The 16,534-nt window shown below is 49.0% G+C and overlaps 1 protein-coding gene across 1 annotated transcript; it reads left to right on the forward strand.

The window, feature by feature from the left end:
• Positions 1 to 10,826: 10,826 nt before the first annotated feature.
• On the forward strand, positions 10,827 to 11,792 carry LOC309682460 (olfactory receptor 14A16-like; the record flags this gene model as incomplete). The annotated part of the gene is made up of 1 exon (XM_082496551.1): positions 10,827 to 11,792. One exon carries the CDS (start codon positions 10,827 to 10,829, stop codon positions 11,790 to 11,792), a length of 966 nt encoding a protein of 321 aa, XP_082352677.1.
• Positions 11,793 to 16,534: the final 4,742 nt, after the last annotated feature.

The raw sequence follows: 16,534 nt of genomic DNA on the forward strand, positions 1-16,534 counted from the left end.
TTGCTTCTTTTGGGCATGGAGCACTGTTGTAGGAGAAAAAGACAGTGACAAGTTAGGGGAGACTTCTGTGTGCAAAATCAAAACCATTTCTCATAGACCCTCCCCCTGTCACACAGAGACACACTTTTCCTTTTCTAGGAGAGCTTCCTTCAGCTCTGTGGCTGGAGCCCTGGCTGGTGCTGGCCAAGTGTGCAAGGAAGAGCAGGGCCTCTCTCCATGGGCTCTTGGAAAATCAGCCCTGCTCTGCAACAGTGGGTTCATGGGAATATGGGGCAGGGGCCAGTCCTGCTCTTCAACTTTGTCAGATGGAACCACTGCTAACGCACAAGGCCTTGTCAGCATCTGTCCTCCCAGTGCTAAGGAACTGGGATGGTAAGGGCAGTTTAAGGGTTCTTTACGGCTTCCCCCCCATCTGCCCTGGGCAGTTTTCTTGGATCTCAGAAACCCTCAGCATTTCTGCTGAACCCAGGGAGAAGAGAGCGAGCCCTGTCAGGCAAGAGGGTTGCCTGTGGGTTGGGGCAGCGTGTGGAGAGCTGGTATGTCCCTCCACCTGGTTCCCAGGCTCCCTGTGCTCGCACCTTTCAGAGATGGAGCGTGATCATACTCCCACACTACCCTGAAAAGTCACCCGACGTTACTGAGAGCAGAGGGGTCTACTGCAGACTAACAAAATGTCTCCCCTTTCTATAGCTCTCAGAACCCTGCTTCTAGCCAAGGACACACATGGCTCATTTCACACACACACCCGCAAGACCATTTCCTCAGCCATTGCATCTCTGCGCTTCGCCACGGGGCTTTCAGATAACACAAAGCTTCTGTGGGAAAGGTTTGCATCCTGCAGGGCAATGGACAGCTTGGGAGGCCACTCTGAGGAGATGTCCAAGTGTCCTAATGACGATATCTCTGTAAGGGACATCAGCTCGTTCCCCGGCCCCACAGACACCATTGACCACAACCCCACACGTGAGAGGAACGCTGGGACGTTTGTCCCATGGTCACCCTTGCGTGGGAGGACACACAAGATCAGTGTGTGACCCTACATCTGAAATTCCCATCCCCAGAGAGCCTCACGGAAGGAAAGAGAGAAGGATAACAGTGACACAGACAAGTGGAGAAGCAAGGGCAAATGCAGCAAGGGTCCAGGTGAGAGTGGCAAGGGCAGAGGCAGCTGCTCCCTCAGGACAGCGTTACCCTTACCCAGCTGGGCACGCCACCTCCCAGGCACCAGCACTGCTGGGCCGTTGCTCTCAGCCCCCGCGCTCTGCAGAGGGCACTGGGCGTGTGGCTGGAGAGCTGCACCATGGCTCTGCTGGAGCTCCGGCTGTGGAGGAGGTGGTTCATGTCTTGGGCCCCACAGCCCTGAGGGCAGGGGCTTTTCTGGGTGGGAGAGTAAGCAAAGGGGGCTTGCTCAGAGGAAGACTTTGGCCTTGTAAGGGGACTTTCAGTGGGGGCAGCAAAGCTCAGCACAGCTGGTCTTCTAGGAAACCATATTTCAAGTATGGGATTGTCCATACCAACTCTCCAGAAAACAAGCAGACGTCTCTGGAGAGCAGCTTGGCCAAACAGAAAAGTCATGGGAAACTCCACAGAAAAAAGGAGCATCTAGGAGGTGGGTGCAGGGACTTGAAACAAAGGAGGAATTCAGAAATACCTTTGGTTTTAGAGCCAAAAAAGCATTGAAGATAATGTGCGGCCACTGCTGAATTCAGAAAGAGTAAGTGTAGATAGGTCTGACAACACTGTGTGCTCTTGGCCTTTGTCTTCACCACCAGGATCTCCCAGGTCCTTGTGCTTAATATGCAGAACCCCAGGTGAAAAACCAGCATGGCCGGAGATCAAGTCAAGGGCTGCATAGGTAAGGTCAGCCCTTAGTAGTCCATGGGACCAGACGGGATGTATCCAAGGGTTTTGATACACCAGGCCGATGTCAGAGCAGAGCTGCTCCAATATGTTTTGGAAGGTCATTGTAACTGGAGAAAGCAAGAGCAAATCTTGCATATATCTTCTAAAAATAGCCAAGGACTGAACAGGGAAATTATTGGCTGCAGTGACAGAGGCCAGGGCTTGTGTGGCTGGGAAGAAGCTCTGTGGAAAAGGCCAAGAGCATCCTGGGGGCTGCATGAGTAGGAGTGCAACCAGGGGAAGTCACTATCCCCGTCTGATCAGCACTTCTAACATGACATCCAGATACTTCCCCCGATTTCAATGCCCCTGCAATGAGAGTGAGGCATTGACAAACTGGAGCCAGTTCAGTGGAGGACCACCAAGGCAGCAATCCTTCAAGAGTCAGTGTGATTGCTCTAAGAATATCAGTATCTATGGAAAAGAAAAAAAAATACAAAAATGGAAAAAAAAAAAAAAAGACTTGATCTGCTTAAATATAATCACCTGAAGTGTAGCAGATGGGCTGAGGCCAACTGTATGAGGTTCAACAAGGCAGAGTGCCAGGTCCTGCATTAGGTCTCAGCAATCCCATGCAGCACTACAGGCTTGGGGAAGAGTGGCTGGAAAGCTGCCTGGCAGAAAAGGACCTGGGGGTGTTGGTTGACAGCTGGCTGAATATGAGCCGGCTGCAACTCCCATTGTAGATGTAGACAGCATTTCAGATACCATTTCTCCAGTGGTGTCTGTATCTGCATCAGCAATGGGACCTGCACCTTCCATAGCATCTCCATCCACATTTGTGTCTGAAATTGTATTTGCATTTGCAATGACATGTCCAGTCACATCTGCATCTACAATGGTATCTGCCTGTGCAACGGTGTCTGCATCTGCAATAGCACTGGCAATGTTATCCGCAACGGTATCTACATCTTCAGTGGTGTCTGTGATGGAGAGTTGCAGACAACAGTACGGTTGCAAACAAAGGATTCCAGATGCAGATACATTTGCAGATGGTATCACAGGTTAAAATACCATTGCAGACACCATTTCAGCTGCACATATGTCAGCAAATGGGTGATTCAGATCACTTAAAGAACCACTGTCAAAGGTGTTAGCAAAGTGGTTCTAATATGATAATTTAAAAGTGCAACTTAACGAAGTTTGGTGGCAAGGTTCACTCTCTGAATTACTGCCTGGAAAAACATACAAAAGAAAATCGAATTACAGACGATTCACAGAGGGTCCTAGGACACAAAGTGTAAAGAAGACCCCATGGAGTCACAAGGTTCAGAAAGAACCCCCTTGCTTTCTCAACTCCTTCTCAGAGAGGAGTCGAGGTGGGGCAAGATCAAGACTTAGTCCCAGACTTGGTCAACAGTTTACATCTAAAGGGTTGTATATGTTTCATTTTTATTAATTCAGCATGTAATCAGAGTTACCAAGGCAAATCAAAGTTATATCATCATACTACAGGGTTATGCACACTATCGGTCGCTTACAAAAGATCTGCCCTTGGTAAAAGATCCCTCTGCCTTGAGGAACAGCCTTGAGAGGCGTCCCAGCTCAAGAGGAGAGCAATGCCATGCAGCCACGCTGCCTCGCAGGGAGAGCTCAAAGAAGGCTCACTCAGGCTGTCATATTTATGAAATAAAGCAGTTGGCTTGTAGTCAAATGACATGCCATGGGAAAGGTATACAAGGTACTCCTTGTACCCACAATGTTCTTTCATAAATGAGTGTTGGCAAAGGCACCAGCTATTCCTGTGTTAATTGCACCATTGGTGATCCAAGGCCATGGGCCTCCACGCTCACTCTGCTGCTTTGTGGGTTTTCAGAGAACAGGTTGAAACTAGAGGACTTCTTGGCCCGGCTATGGATCAAGCCGTTACCTCCTTTGGATCCTCTACCAAACTAATGCTAGTTTGGTCAAGGGGTCGAGTGCATCCGTCACCCTCCACCCCATGACTACAGTCAGTCGGCTTTATCCACTTGTAGAGTGGTAGTACAGTTACCTCTCGCCTCTATGTCATTAATGTGTGGTGTATTGCAGATCAGTTGTAAGAGTCAAATTATTTGATAAGCTTTTTAGTTTAAATGTCATAGCTAATGCTACTTATATACCTTTTCACATGCAAAATCTGTTGTTTGTATATGTTTTGCATTCTGGATTGATGTAATTTATTTAATCCTTTTATTTCATGCCAAACTTGGATATATAGAATGTTTATAAGCAATAAACAGAATAAGGCCAAAACTAACAAAGCTACAATTGTGGGCATCATCACATTCAAGAGTCCTTTTGCTGTTGGTGACTATCCAAAACCAATTTCCTACCAGTGATGTTCTCTGTCTTTCTTCACTTTCCAGGATACGGTGTATCTTCTCTGCATTACAATGGATTGTAATCAGCGTTCTTTGTCCCTTGTTCTGAATTCTTTGTAGCAATTGACACAGGTCACCATGTTGCAACAGTTTTCTCACCAATGAGAGATTCATTCCAGTGGGGTTAGGCAATAATTCTTGATGCAATGTATAGTTAGATTGTAGTAATTGGTAGGTTGTGGCAGGAGCCGAAAAGTTACAGTTGCATCCCACAATCCTGATACAAATAAAGATATTTGAGTGATTATTTGCCTCGGCAGAGGTGTTGCCTATGAAGGTAGAATCGCAAAGGATTCTTACCCAAACATATCCATGCCCAGTATATGTACGTACAGTTTCAGGGGTTTCATTGGGATGCATTTCAAAATGACAACTATTTTGTTCAGTGTCCAGACAAATGTCTTGGGCCTTAATGGTATAACTTTCACAAATAAATCCTTGTTGTCCCCGTACAACACAAGCATCGACATTGACAGTCTGCCATTTGTTCCCATTTTGTTGGGCCCATTCTCTATGTTCTAATGGATAGAGAGCAGTTTTACTATAACATATATCCCCGTGCAATGATTGCGTAGATGGAGCATACCAAAGCACCATGTCAAAACGCAAGTTCGGCTTTACTGTCGGTGGGGTCATAGTCGACTAGAAACCACCAGGATTGGAACTCCCTTTCAAATTCCATTTGAATTTCAGTGGGTATGGTGCCCTCTTCACCTTCTCTTACATTCACTGCCACAGTAGATTATACTCACAATTGGGCTTGAATACAACTAAGAGTGAGAGAGACATTACTTTGGTCACACTCAGAGCATTCACAATTAGTTGGTGGTCCTTTTCATTAATGTTTTTCTCATTGGGGTAATATATCAGAAAAGAGCCACCAGTTAGTTCCCAGTGCTCATAGGGAAGATTGCGATGGACATTCTAATTTGTATAAATGGCTTATTTCTGAGTTTATTTTGGTTGCTAAAACTTCAACGTCCATGCTATTTAATGCCCCTAATCCTGTTCCTTGGATACCAGTCACATCTCTTCTTGATCGTTTTGGAGAGGTGAGGGTTGGTCCATGCAATCACGCTAACCATCCTGCATAGGATGTACTTAAACATAGTGAGCACATAGGTTTAATTGCAGAGATATTAACCTGCATTGATATTTCCACTTGTTTGAGGGACCATGCCTGGTTAAACACTATTTGTTGTTTACCTGTATTTTTGATCACATATGGTCCCATTTCAAAAGTTTGCTGGGACAGTTTCCTTGACCCCTGTAGTCACTGTGGACATTAAGTGAGGAGTGGGAGATAATGTCGTGCTAGGCTCAAGCATGTCTATTTTAAATCTAAATGAGAGTCCCAGGTTACCGCGAGCCCACATGCAAATTGCAGTAACAGGTTGTACTAAGGTAAAGCTGTGCTGACAGCTCCATTTACTTTCAGTGGCACAAAGTGTTGTATCCCAGTCTGCTATTGGGTTTGAAGTAAGGTTGTATACAGAAATCTCATGTGCCTTTTCGTGGGTGGACCCATTGATCATCCGGCACCCTGTTTTAATTTCTTCCCCTACCGTTCCCCAAAGTAGGAAAACTTTGCCACAAGCTTCCTCTTTGTAGCAGCTCCACTCATTCTTTACATGTACTTTATTTCCACGCATGACCACGGTGGAAAGATTTACATTTCCCCTGGCAGAGAGAGTTCCCATGGTTCTGGCACACTGTGAGCTTGAGGCCGTGGCCATTCCAGGGTTTTCTCAGTAAGACTCCTTAGTAAACCTAGTGATTTTGAGGGATATTGTTCCTACTATTATGTTGCATCCCTCTAGAGTGTTCCTTGACTATGTCATGTGTTGAGCAGTGAATCACGTTACAGCATTTTCTATATGGCCTGTAAGAGTTATTGTAAGTAATCATACTATATACGTATCCCTCAGTAACGGGCGGTTGTGTTTTACTGGTCACATTTATATTATTGTCTGTTAATAACAGAACAGGTGGTGTATCTGCATTGACACAATTGTGGCTGATTCCTTGACTGCCAATCAAGTTGAGACAGGTGGGCATTCCCAGGGAAACAAGTATCATTATAACCGCCAAGAGCAGTAGGATGATACATCTTCCTTTCAGCTTGGAGGAAGCTGCATGACAAAAAGCTAAATTAGACTGGTCCTGGTGGAGTTTTCCGGACCCGTTACCCCATAACAAAGATGGAAATATCCACCGTGCACTACTTCTGTGTTTTGCACCCCTGCTATTGGTATCTTCCCAGGAGACTGTGCCACGAGGTTTCATTACAGTCATGGGCACAGTACTGATGGAGGGTAGATTGACCATCACATGTTGTCCCGGCTGTAATATTTTTGGATGTTCCCTTGTCCCAGAAGGTGGAGAGCTAAGCTGATGCTGGGCTTATGGGGGTCCCAGTGGGCCCATACCCATAATTCACCCTGTACAGGACATTCTGCCTCCTGCGCAGCCTTGCCTGTGTCTAAGAGTACAGCAAGAAGTTCTCAAGAAAACATTGTTTCTGTTTGACTGTAGAGATGACAAATAGAGTTGTTTCCCTGTAAGAAAATCTTATAGTAGCTTGAATGACCAAAACAGGACACTGCCTTCTATGGATGGGCTCTGCATGGTTTGTGCAGTCAGATCGAAGGCCCATTCAATGCTACACCACCTGGGGTTCCCACCATCTAGGGGACACAAGATTAGCTCTATGATACTCTCCTTATAGTGCTGATCTAATGAACAGCATTTTAAATGATACTTTACAGAGTCTGAGTGCCTTTCCTACTGGGGTCATAAGAGGCCAGCACCTCCTGGGGAAAAAACACTCTGGCAGCATCCTTGGATACAACCCCTCCAGTCCCGTGGACTGGTATGGGTGTAGTTTGCTCAGGTAACCACTGCCTTGATCCCCATCCACTCCTGGTTGTTCTCCTCCAGAGTCCTGCCTCAAAGCACAAAGGCCTGGGAGACCTTGCTGGTTGTAGTCCAGGCTGACACATGGAGGATCTCAGATCTACCTATGCCTACTCTTACTGATTCAGCAGTGGTCACACAGCATCTCTGATTCTTCTTTAGCAGTTCCTGAAGTACCAAAAGCTCATCTTGTTGCCTTTGAATTCCTTTTTGAGTTTCTGTTGAGTTTTGATATGGACCATTGCTGTGCTTGGAGGATGCTGACCTTGAAGACAAGACGTATCCAGGTGCATTGTGAAAATGATTGGTCTTTTCCTTGATGGTATCATCAAGGAAGTGAGTAAAGATCCCAGTGTGATTGAACACAAATAATTTTGGCCTTTATTTGGGCATCAGCTGTCATTTCAGTTGGACAAAGGTATTTCCCACCAGAATCGTATATAATTCCCAAGACGTTACCCTGTCCTTTGAACTTCTCCATTACAGAGTTATCTGTGTGTATCTTTGACCACTTCTGGAAACTCCAATGTCACCAGGTGTTTGCATCTGAACACCTCACTCCTGGCCTCCATCTCCAGTAATTAGCATGGGAGCTTCAGAAAGGTCACCTGCAGGTGCTTATTTTGTGCTCACCTGAAGTGAGGAAGGAAGAATCCCACCTCCTGTGTGTTTGTAGAAGACATGGGGGGAGGCCCAGGAGTACAAACACAGGATGAGATGCGTTCATTAACTCAGATGAATCCCTTCCCACAGCAGGGGTAAAAGACATCCCTGCCTGTCAATTTCTGGGTGTTGTCTCTAATAATAAGACAAAAAATGTGATATTTAGATGTACTTTTGACTCGGAGAGGAGAATTACACTTCTGGCAAGAAGTATCTCTCCCCAGCTGAGGGAGGGAACGTGGGTGATTGCTTCAGCCTGTCTCCCAGCAGGTTCCCCTGAAGCCCCAGGGACAGCTGGAGGGAGCCCAGAGGGGGCAGAGCAAGTGCTGCCTTGGGCTGGTCCTCTGCTGCTGAGCTGGGCCGGGCTGCTGGGCCGGAGGGAGCTCCTGGCAAGCGGGCAGCGCTGCAGAGAGACAGCTCTGCCCAGGAGCAGCTCCTCTGCACAGCGCAGCAGGGCTGAGGGCACTGCCCGCAGGCAGCAAGGGGAGAGGCGGGAGGTAAGAGAGAGGTTGAAGGCAGTGTGGGGTGGGAGGACAGAGGAGAGCTTACTCGGAGAAACACCTTCACAGCCCTGAACAGGGTAAGTCTCTGGCTGCAGGGACACACGGTTGCAGTTGCTGGAATGATCTCCTAAAGCTGGCACATCCCACAGCCTATGGGATGTGTCAGGAGGACTCTCACCGTGACTCCAGTGTAGAGCAGCAGGATGTGCTTTGGCGCAGGACTTCCCTGCTGCACCGTCAGAGGGACAGGGCATGTCAGCTGACTTCACCCGGGGATGGCTGCAGAGTGTGACGCTGGGTGCGCACCCAGAGGTGCCCAGGGCCGTCCTTCCAAGCGGGCACATGGTGCCTTGCGACTCAGGGGGCTGCGTGCCGCGGCAGGGTCTTTGTCTGCTGCCATGGTCAGCACTCAGCCTGCCCCGGGAGCTCCTAATGGCAGGGCAAGGAAAAGCTGTGCATGGAAGAAGCAACTCCCAGCAGGAGAGGGTCCTTCTGCTCTCAAGAAGGTGCTGCTTTGGTCAGGGCTGGTCACAGCTCCAGGTCACCCCAGGCTATTTCTGAGGGACTTTTCAAGGGGAAGGTGAAGGCAGGGGTTACTAAAAAGATAAGGAGCTTTTGGGAGTCTGTGCTTTCAGTTTCCTCCTCTTGTGGAATTTGAGAGGAGAAACAGAAAAGGAACTCTCATGCTTGAACAAGTCACTGAGACTCCTGAGCTGGAACCATGAGATATCAAATCTGACAGAAACCTGGCAAAGTGTCTTCAGCAACTCCTCTGCCTGTGGACAGCACCAGCATCACCTTTGCTGCACCCATCAGGTAGTTTTGAGCTTTTGAAGCTCCAAACAGGTCCGTGAGCCCGGCCAGTGCCCTGCAAACAGGCAGGTTTCTGGAGGGCCAAGGTGAGCGCACAGAGGTCGGGATGGGGTTTGTGAGAGCTGAAAGAGAAAGGACATGGAAACACCTTGCAGGAGGGGAATCGGCAGGCAGAATGCATGTCATCAGGGAATGAGAGGAAACTGAAAGCAGAAATGTTTTGGGAGGGAGAAACCTCGGTGTGATGCCTTCCTCTGAGCAAGCCCCCTTTGCCTACCCTCCCACCCAGAAAAGCCCCTGCCCTCAGGGCTGTGGGGCCAAGACATGAACCACCTCCTCCACAGCCGGAGCTCCAGCAGAGCCATGGTGCAGCTCTCCAGCCACACGCCCAGTGCCCTCTGCAGAGCGCGGGGGCTGAGAGCAACGGCCCAGCAGTGCTGGTGCCTGGGAGGTGGCGTGCCCAGCTGGGTAAGGGTAACGCTGTCCTGAGGGAGCAGCTGCCTCTGCCCTTGCCACTCTCACCTGGACCCTTGCTGCATTTGCCCTTGCTTCTCCACTTGTCTGTGTCACTGTTATCCTTCTCTCTTTCCTTCCGTGAGGCTCTCTGGGGATGGGAATTTCAGATGTAGGGTCACACACTGATCTTGTGTGTCCTCCCACGCAAGGGTGACCATGGGACAAAAGTCCCAGCGTTCCTCTCACGTGTGGGGTTGTGGTCAATGGTGTCTGTGGGGCCGGGGAACGAGCTGATGTCCCTTACAGAGATATCGTCATTAGGACACTTGGACATCTCCTCAGAGTGGCCCCCCAAGCTGTCCATTGCCCTGCAGGATGCAAACCTTTCCCACAGAAGCTTTGTGTTATCTGAAAGCCCCGTGGCGAAGCGCAGAGATGCAATGGCTGAGGAAATGGTCTTGGGGGGTGTGTGTGTGAAATGAGCCATGTGTGTCCTTGGCTAGAAGCAGGGTTCTGAGAGCTATAGAAAGGGGAGACATTTTGTTAGTCTGCAGTAGACCCCTCTGTTCTCAGTAACGTCGGGTGACTTTTCAGGGTAGTGTGGGAGTATGATCACGCTCCATCTCTGAAAGGTGCGAGCACAGGGAGCCTGGGAACCAGGTGGAGGGACATACCAGCTCTCCACACGCTGCCCCAACCCACAGGCAACCCTCTTGCCTGACAGGGCTCGTTCTCTTCTCCCTGGGTTCAGCAGAAATGCTGAGGGTTTCTGAGATCCAAGAAAACTGCCCAGGGCAGATGGGGGGGAAGCCGTAAAGAACCCTTAAACTGCCCTTACCATCCCAGTTCCTTAGCACTGGGAGGACAGATGCTGACAAGGCCTTGTGCGTTAGCAGTGGTTCCATCTGACAAAGTTGAAGAGCAGGACTGGCCCCTGCCCCATATTCCCATGAACCCACTGTTGCAGAGCAGGGCTGATTTTCCAAGAGCCCATGGAGAGAGGCCCTGCTCTTCCTTGCACACTTGGCCAGCACCAGCCAGGGCTCCAGCCACAGAGCTGAAGGAAGCTCTCCTAGAAAAGGAAAAGTGTGTCTCTGTGTGACAGGGGGAGGGTCTATGAGAAATGGTTTTGATTTTGCACACAGAAGTCTCCCCTAACTTGTCACTGTCTTTTTCTCCTACAACAGTGCTCCATGCCCAAAAGAAGCAAATGTCCAACAGCAGCTTCATCACTGGGTTCCTCCTTTTGGCATTGGCAGACACGAGGGAGCTGCAGCTCATGCGCTTCTGGCTCTTCCTGGCCGTCTACCTGGCTGCCCTCCTGGCAAACGGCCTCATCATCACCGCCATAGCCTGCGACAACCACCTCCACACCCCCATGTACTTCTTCCTCCTCAACCTCTCTTTTCTTGATCTTGGCTCCATGTCCACCACTCTCCCCAAAGCCATGGTCAATTCCCTCTGGGACACCAGGGACATCACCTACTTGGGATGTTCTTCACAGGTCTTCCTGTTTGTCTTTTTCATTTCAGCAGAGTTTTATCTTCTCACCGTGATGGCTTACGACCGCTACGTTGCCATCTGCCAATCCCTGCACTACGGGACCCTGCTGGGCAGCAGAGCTTGTGTCCGCATGGCAGCAGCTGCCTGGGGCAGTGGCTTTCTCAATGCTGTGCTGCACACAGTCAACACATTTTCCATACCACTCTGCCAAGGCAATGCCATCAACCAGTTCTTCTGTGAAATCCCCCACATCCTCATGCTTTCCTGCTCACATTCCTACCTCAGGGAAGCTGGGGTTCTCCTGGTTAGTCTTTTAGTTGCATTTGTGTGTTTTGTGTTCATTGTGCTGTCCTATGTGCAGATCTTCAGGGCCGTGCTGAGGATCCCCTCTGAGCAGGGACAGCACAAAGCCTTTTCCACGTGCCTCCCTCACCTGGCCGTCGTCTCCCTGTTTATCAGCACTGCCATGTTTGCCTACCTGAAGCCCCCCTCCGTCTTCTCCCCATCCCTTGACCTGGTGGTTGCAGTGCTGTACTCAGTGGTGCCTCCAGCATTGAACCCCCTCATCTACAGCATGAGGAACCAGGAGCTCACAGGTGCGGTGTGGAAACTGATGACTGGCAGGATTTTTCAAGTAATAATCTCTCCATTTTCTTACACATATCACTCGTAATGTAACCCATCACTGGCCCAGACAGCCTTCTTTAGATGGTGGTGGTGTAGGGTTTTTGCTGTGTTTTACTTCTTACAATACTTTGTCATTCTTTATCCCACTTCTAACTTGGCATCTACCTGCCTAGTGTTACCCACAGACTGTGCATGAGAGAGCCATGTTCTCTCTGCTTTAAAAAATAATAAAGGATCCTGCGGTGAACTGTTTCTCTGAGATCCTTCCTCTGAGACCTCCCTGGTGCTGCAGTGGCACTGCCTGTTTGCAGAAGTGGAGGGGAAAGCCGTTCCATCACAGCAGCGCTGCCAAAGACCGTCAGCACTGGGAACTGATGGTGAAGGAAGGATTGCTCTTGCAGCTTGGTGACAGTAATGCTGTGTGGCAGTTCTGTGACAGCAGGCAGGGACACGCAATGTGCGCTTGTGTGAGAGAGCTGGCCTCCATAACAGTGTTTCCATCCTACAAGGGGATCTCCTGAGCGTAGTGCCTGAGGAGGAGGAAGAATGCAAAGCACCAATATAGGTTAGGGGCGGACCTGCTGGGAAGTAGTTCTGAGGAGAAGGATCTGGGGGTCCCGGTAGATAGTAAATTATCCATGACCCAGCAATGTGCCCTTGTTGCCAAAAAGGCCAATGGAATCCTGGGCTGCATAGGGAAGAGTGCGGCCAGTAAGGTCGAAGGAGGTCATTCTCCCCCTCTACTTTTCACTGGTGAGGCCACAACTGGAATACTGCTTCCAGTTTTGGGCTCCCCAGTTCAAGAGGGACAGGGAACTGCTGGAGAGAGTCCAACAAAGGGCAACTAAGATGATTAAGGGATCGGAGCATCTCCCTTATGAGGAAAGGCTGAGAGAGCTGGGACTCTTTAGCCTGGAGAAGAGAAGGCTGAGGGGAGACCTTATTATGGCATACAAGTATCTAAAGGGTGGGTTGAAGGAGGATGGAGCCAGGCTCTTTTCAATGGTTCCCAGCGACAGGACGAGGGGCAATGGGCACAAGTTAGAACATAGGAAGTTCCGTTCAAATACACGGAAAAACTTCTTTACGGTGAGGGTGACAGAGCACTGGCACAGGCTGCCCAGGGAGGTTGTGGCGTCCCCTTCTCTGGAGATTTTCAAGACGTTCCTGGATGCAGTCCTGAGTAATGTGCTCTGGGCAATCCTGCTTTAGCAGGAGAGTTGGACTAGATGATCTCTCGAGGTCCCTTCCAACTCTGAAAACTCCGTGATTCCGTGATTCCGTGAAGGCTTAGGCCTTCTTTCAGAGTTGCTGTCAAGAACATGCCCAAGAAAGTGCCAGGAGAAAAATCTGCAGTGAATAGCTGAACTCTGTGAGTGTGCAGTGGGGGCATGTGGACGTGTCGTTGCACTGCCAGGCCTTCTGGAACAGAGAGGAAGGCCTAGCGGAAGAGGCTTTGCTCTGTGCCCATGGTCGCTGGACACCCCAAGGAAGCTGCCCCAAGGCCACCATCACAGACCAAACAAGAACAACCCCCATTACCAGCACTGGCCTCTCACCCCAGAGCACACAGGTAGGTTGTCCCTCCAGAGAGGGACACCAAATGACTAGGACAGAAGTCCATGTTTCCATTGTACAGATGTAAGATCATGGAGCAGAATCTCCTTGAAAAGAGGTTGAAACATATGGAAAACAGAGGGATGATGATTAGAGAGGCAACATGGTTTCACCAAGGACAAATCGTGCCTGACTCAAATAGTGGCCTTCTCTAATGCAGTAACAGGTTCAGTGGACATGGGGACAGCTACGGATGTCTTTTACTAAGAGTCTGGTAAGACCATTCAGACAGTCTCCCCCACCATTCTTGCCACGAAATTGGAGAGGTACGGGGTTTATGGATGGACAGGTAGATGGCTAAGGAATTGGCTGAATGGCCATGTGCAAAGAGTTGCAGTGACTGACTCCATGTCCAAGTGAAAGCCAGTAACGAGTGGTGTCCCTCAAGGGTCCATACTGGGACAAAAACTATATAATATCTTCTTCGATGACACAGAGAGTGGGATCGAGTGCGCCCTCAGCAAGTTTGCAGAGGAGACCAACCTGGGCGGTGCAGCTGATTCTCTAGAGGGAAGGGTTGTAATTCTGAGAGAGACCTTGACAGGCTTGAGGAGTGGGTCTGTGCAAACCTCAAGAAGTTCAATAAGGTCAAGTGCAGGGTGTTGCACCTGGGTTGGGGCAATCCCTGATCTCAATACAGCCTGGGGGATGAATGAATTGAAAGCAGCCCTGCTGAGAAGGACTCGGGGATACTGGTGGACAAAAAATCGGATATGAACTTGCAATGTGCACTTGCATCCCAGAAAGCCACGCATATCCAGGGCTGCATCAAAAGAAGCGTGGCCAGCAGGTCAAGGGAGGGGATTCTGGCCCTCTACTTTGGTCTCCTGAGGCTTCACCTGGAGCATTGCATCCAGCTCTGGGGCCCTCAGCACCAGGAAGACATGGGCCTGTTAGAGCGGGTGCAGAGGAGGGCCTTGAAAATGACCTGAGGGCTGGGACAGCTCTGCTACAAAGAAAGGCTGAGAGAGTTGGGGTTGTTGAGCCTGGACAAGAGAAGGCTCCGGGGGGACCTTATTGGAGCCTTTCCATATATGAAGAGAGCTTATAAGAAAAATGGAGAGAGATTTTTGTCAGCGCCTGTAGTGAGAGGACAAGGGGCATTGGACCTTTCTGTGAGTCTAGGAAATGAGACATCATGTACATGCGGTGAGATGAACATGAGTGAGAACAAATGCTGTCAAGTATTTCTGGGGTGCCTTGAAGGCTCATGGGAACGACTGTGTCTTGAGGTCGCTTCATGCTGAGAGTACCTTTCAGTGGGACACCACCTGAATGCAGCATGGGATGTGGTTGCGTGAACTGAGGTCCCTATGTCCATTCCTCATGCCTTGGGGCACCTCAGCTAAGTGCTGAGCAGGGCAATGGAGTGCAGGGCTGAGGTGCCTCCCAACTTCTGGGAGTGGCAACAGGAGGCCAGAGAGACACTGGGAGAGCCGACTGAATATGTCCGTGTCCCCAAATCACCAAGAAGGCCAGTAGCATCCTGGCCTGTATCAGGAATATTATGGCAAGCAGGACTAGGGAAGTGATTTTCCCAATCGACGTGACACTAGTGAGGCCCCACCCCAAATACTGTGTTCATTTTTAGGCCCCTCACTACAAGAAAGTGATTGAGGCTCCAGAGAATATCAACAAAGCTGGTGAGGGCTCTAGAGAACAAGTCTTATGAGAGTGGCTGAGGGACCTGGGGTATTTGGCCTGGAGAAGAGGAGGCTGAGGGGAGACCTTATGACTCTCTACAGCTCCCTGAAAGGAGGTTGTAGAGAGGGGGCGGTTGGTCTCTTCTAGCGAGTAACAAGCAATAACACAAGAGGAACCGGCCTCAAGTTGCACCAGGGGAGATTTAGATTGGGTATTAGGAAAGATTTCTCCACAGAAAGGGTTATGAAACATTGGAGCAGACTGCCAAGGGAAGTGGTTGAATCACCACCCCTGGAGGTGTTTAAAAGGTAGGAAGATGTGGTGCTGAGGGACATGTTTTAGTGGGGGTTAGGTTAACAGTTTGACTCGATGGTCCTTTCCAACCTAGATGATTCTATGTTTCAATATACACATCAACTCTTATGAGCGTGGATGTTCTTATACTGTACTGGACCTAATACTTGTCTTTGTGCAAAGACACCTTTAGTCCCAGTAGCTAAAACTTCGGGTGTAGGTGTGTGTGCGACTCCTCAAGTGGTGGGTGTTTGTATGTTTGTGCTTACAAGTATATGTATTGATTTAAGATACCTTATAGTAAGTTAATGTGAATCATACCATTCTTGAATCTGTAACTAAGTCACTGTTCAGTTATTTTGTTACATCATCTTGTAGATCCTTAAATCGGTTAATAAATTTTGAATTGCTACTAAATCAAAACCGTGTCAAATATTTCCATCTGCGCCTGTCCTGGTTTGAGGTAAAACGGGACCAATTTTCAGTTCAGTAACTTCACTTTTTAGCTGAGCCTCTTCTAACTACTGAAATTAACAGCATATAGTGCAGAAACTATTTGCTGCCAGAATGATAAGACCTATGTTTATAGTTATTCCAAGGGATGGTATGCAGAGAGGCTCTTGCTTACACTTGTTACTATAACAACGAAGGTCAGCTAACTTTGGTATTTGTTCTGTTGGGGGGGGTGGAAGGGGAAAAGCACAGTGGGGTCACAACTGTGTGGAGGAGCAGACAGGACAGGTGACCCAAATCTGACCAAGAGGGTATTCCATCCCATCTTCCTCATGCTCAGTCTCAAAGCTGAGGGATTAAAGGGTCAGCCCTCTTTCTTCAACGGCAGGCATCCGAGGAGGACACTGCCTGTTCATCTGCCTTTGATGCTGATCCTGTACCCAGATCCAGAATCCATTAATTATTGAATGAGGTAAACCTGGATGGGTTTTAAATTTGGCAAAGCCAAATGGAAACATTGCCTCAAAAGAAAAAAAAACCAAAAGGTAGTGTGGATGCTCAAATCATTACCTGCTTGGTAGTAACGGAAAGCATTTGAATGCAAATTTGCTTGTAATCTCACTTAATCTCAACGTTTCTCATGTTGACAAGAGAAAAGGGCAGATGGAAAAGCGTTTCTTAAAGGGGAATCCCTTTATCTGTCACTGAGTCGTGTGCTGACAGAGACCAACCCGAGCCACCATAGTCATGCTGGCACCCAGCCAACCACGCTGGGATGAC

The sequence above is a fragment of the Vanellus vanellus genome (genome assembly GCF_965231255.1).
Source record: "Vanellus vanellus genome assembly, chromosome: 29".
NCBI lineage: Eukaryota > Metazoa > Chordata > Aves > Charadriiformes > Charadriidae > Vanellus > Vanellus vanellus.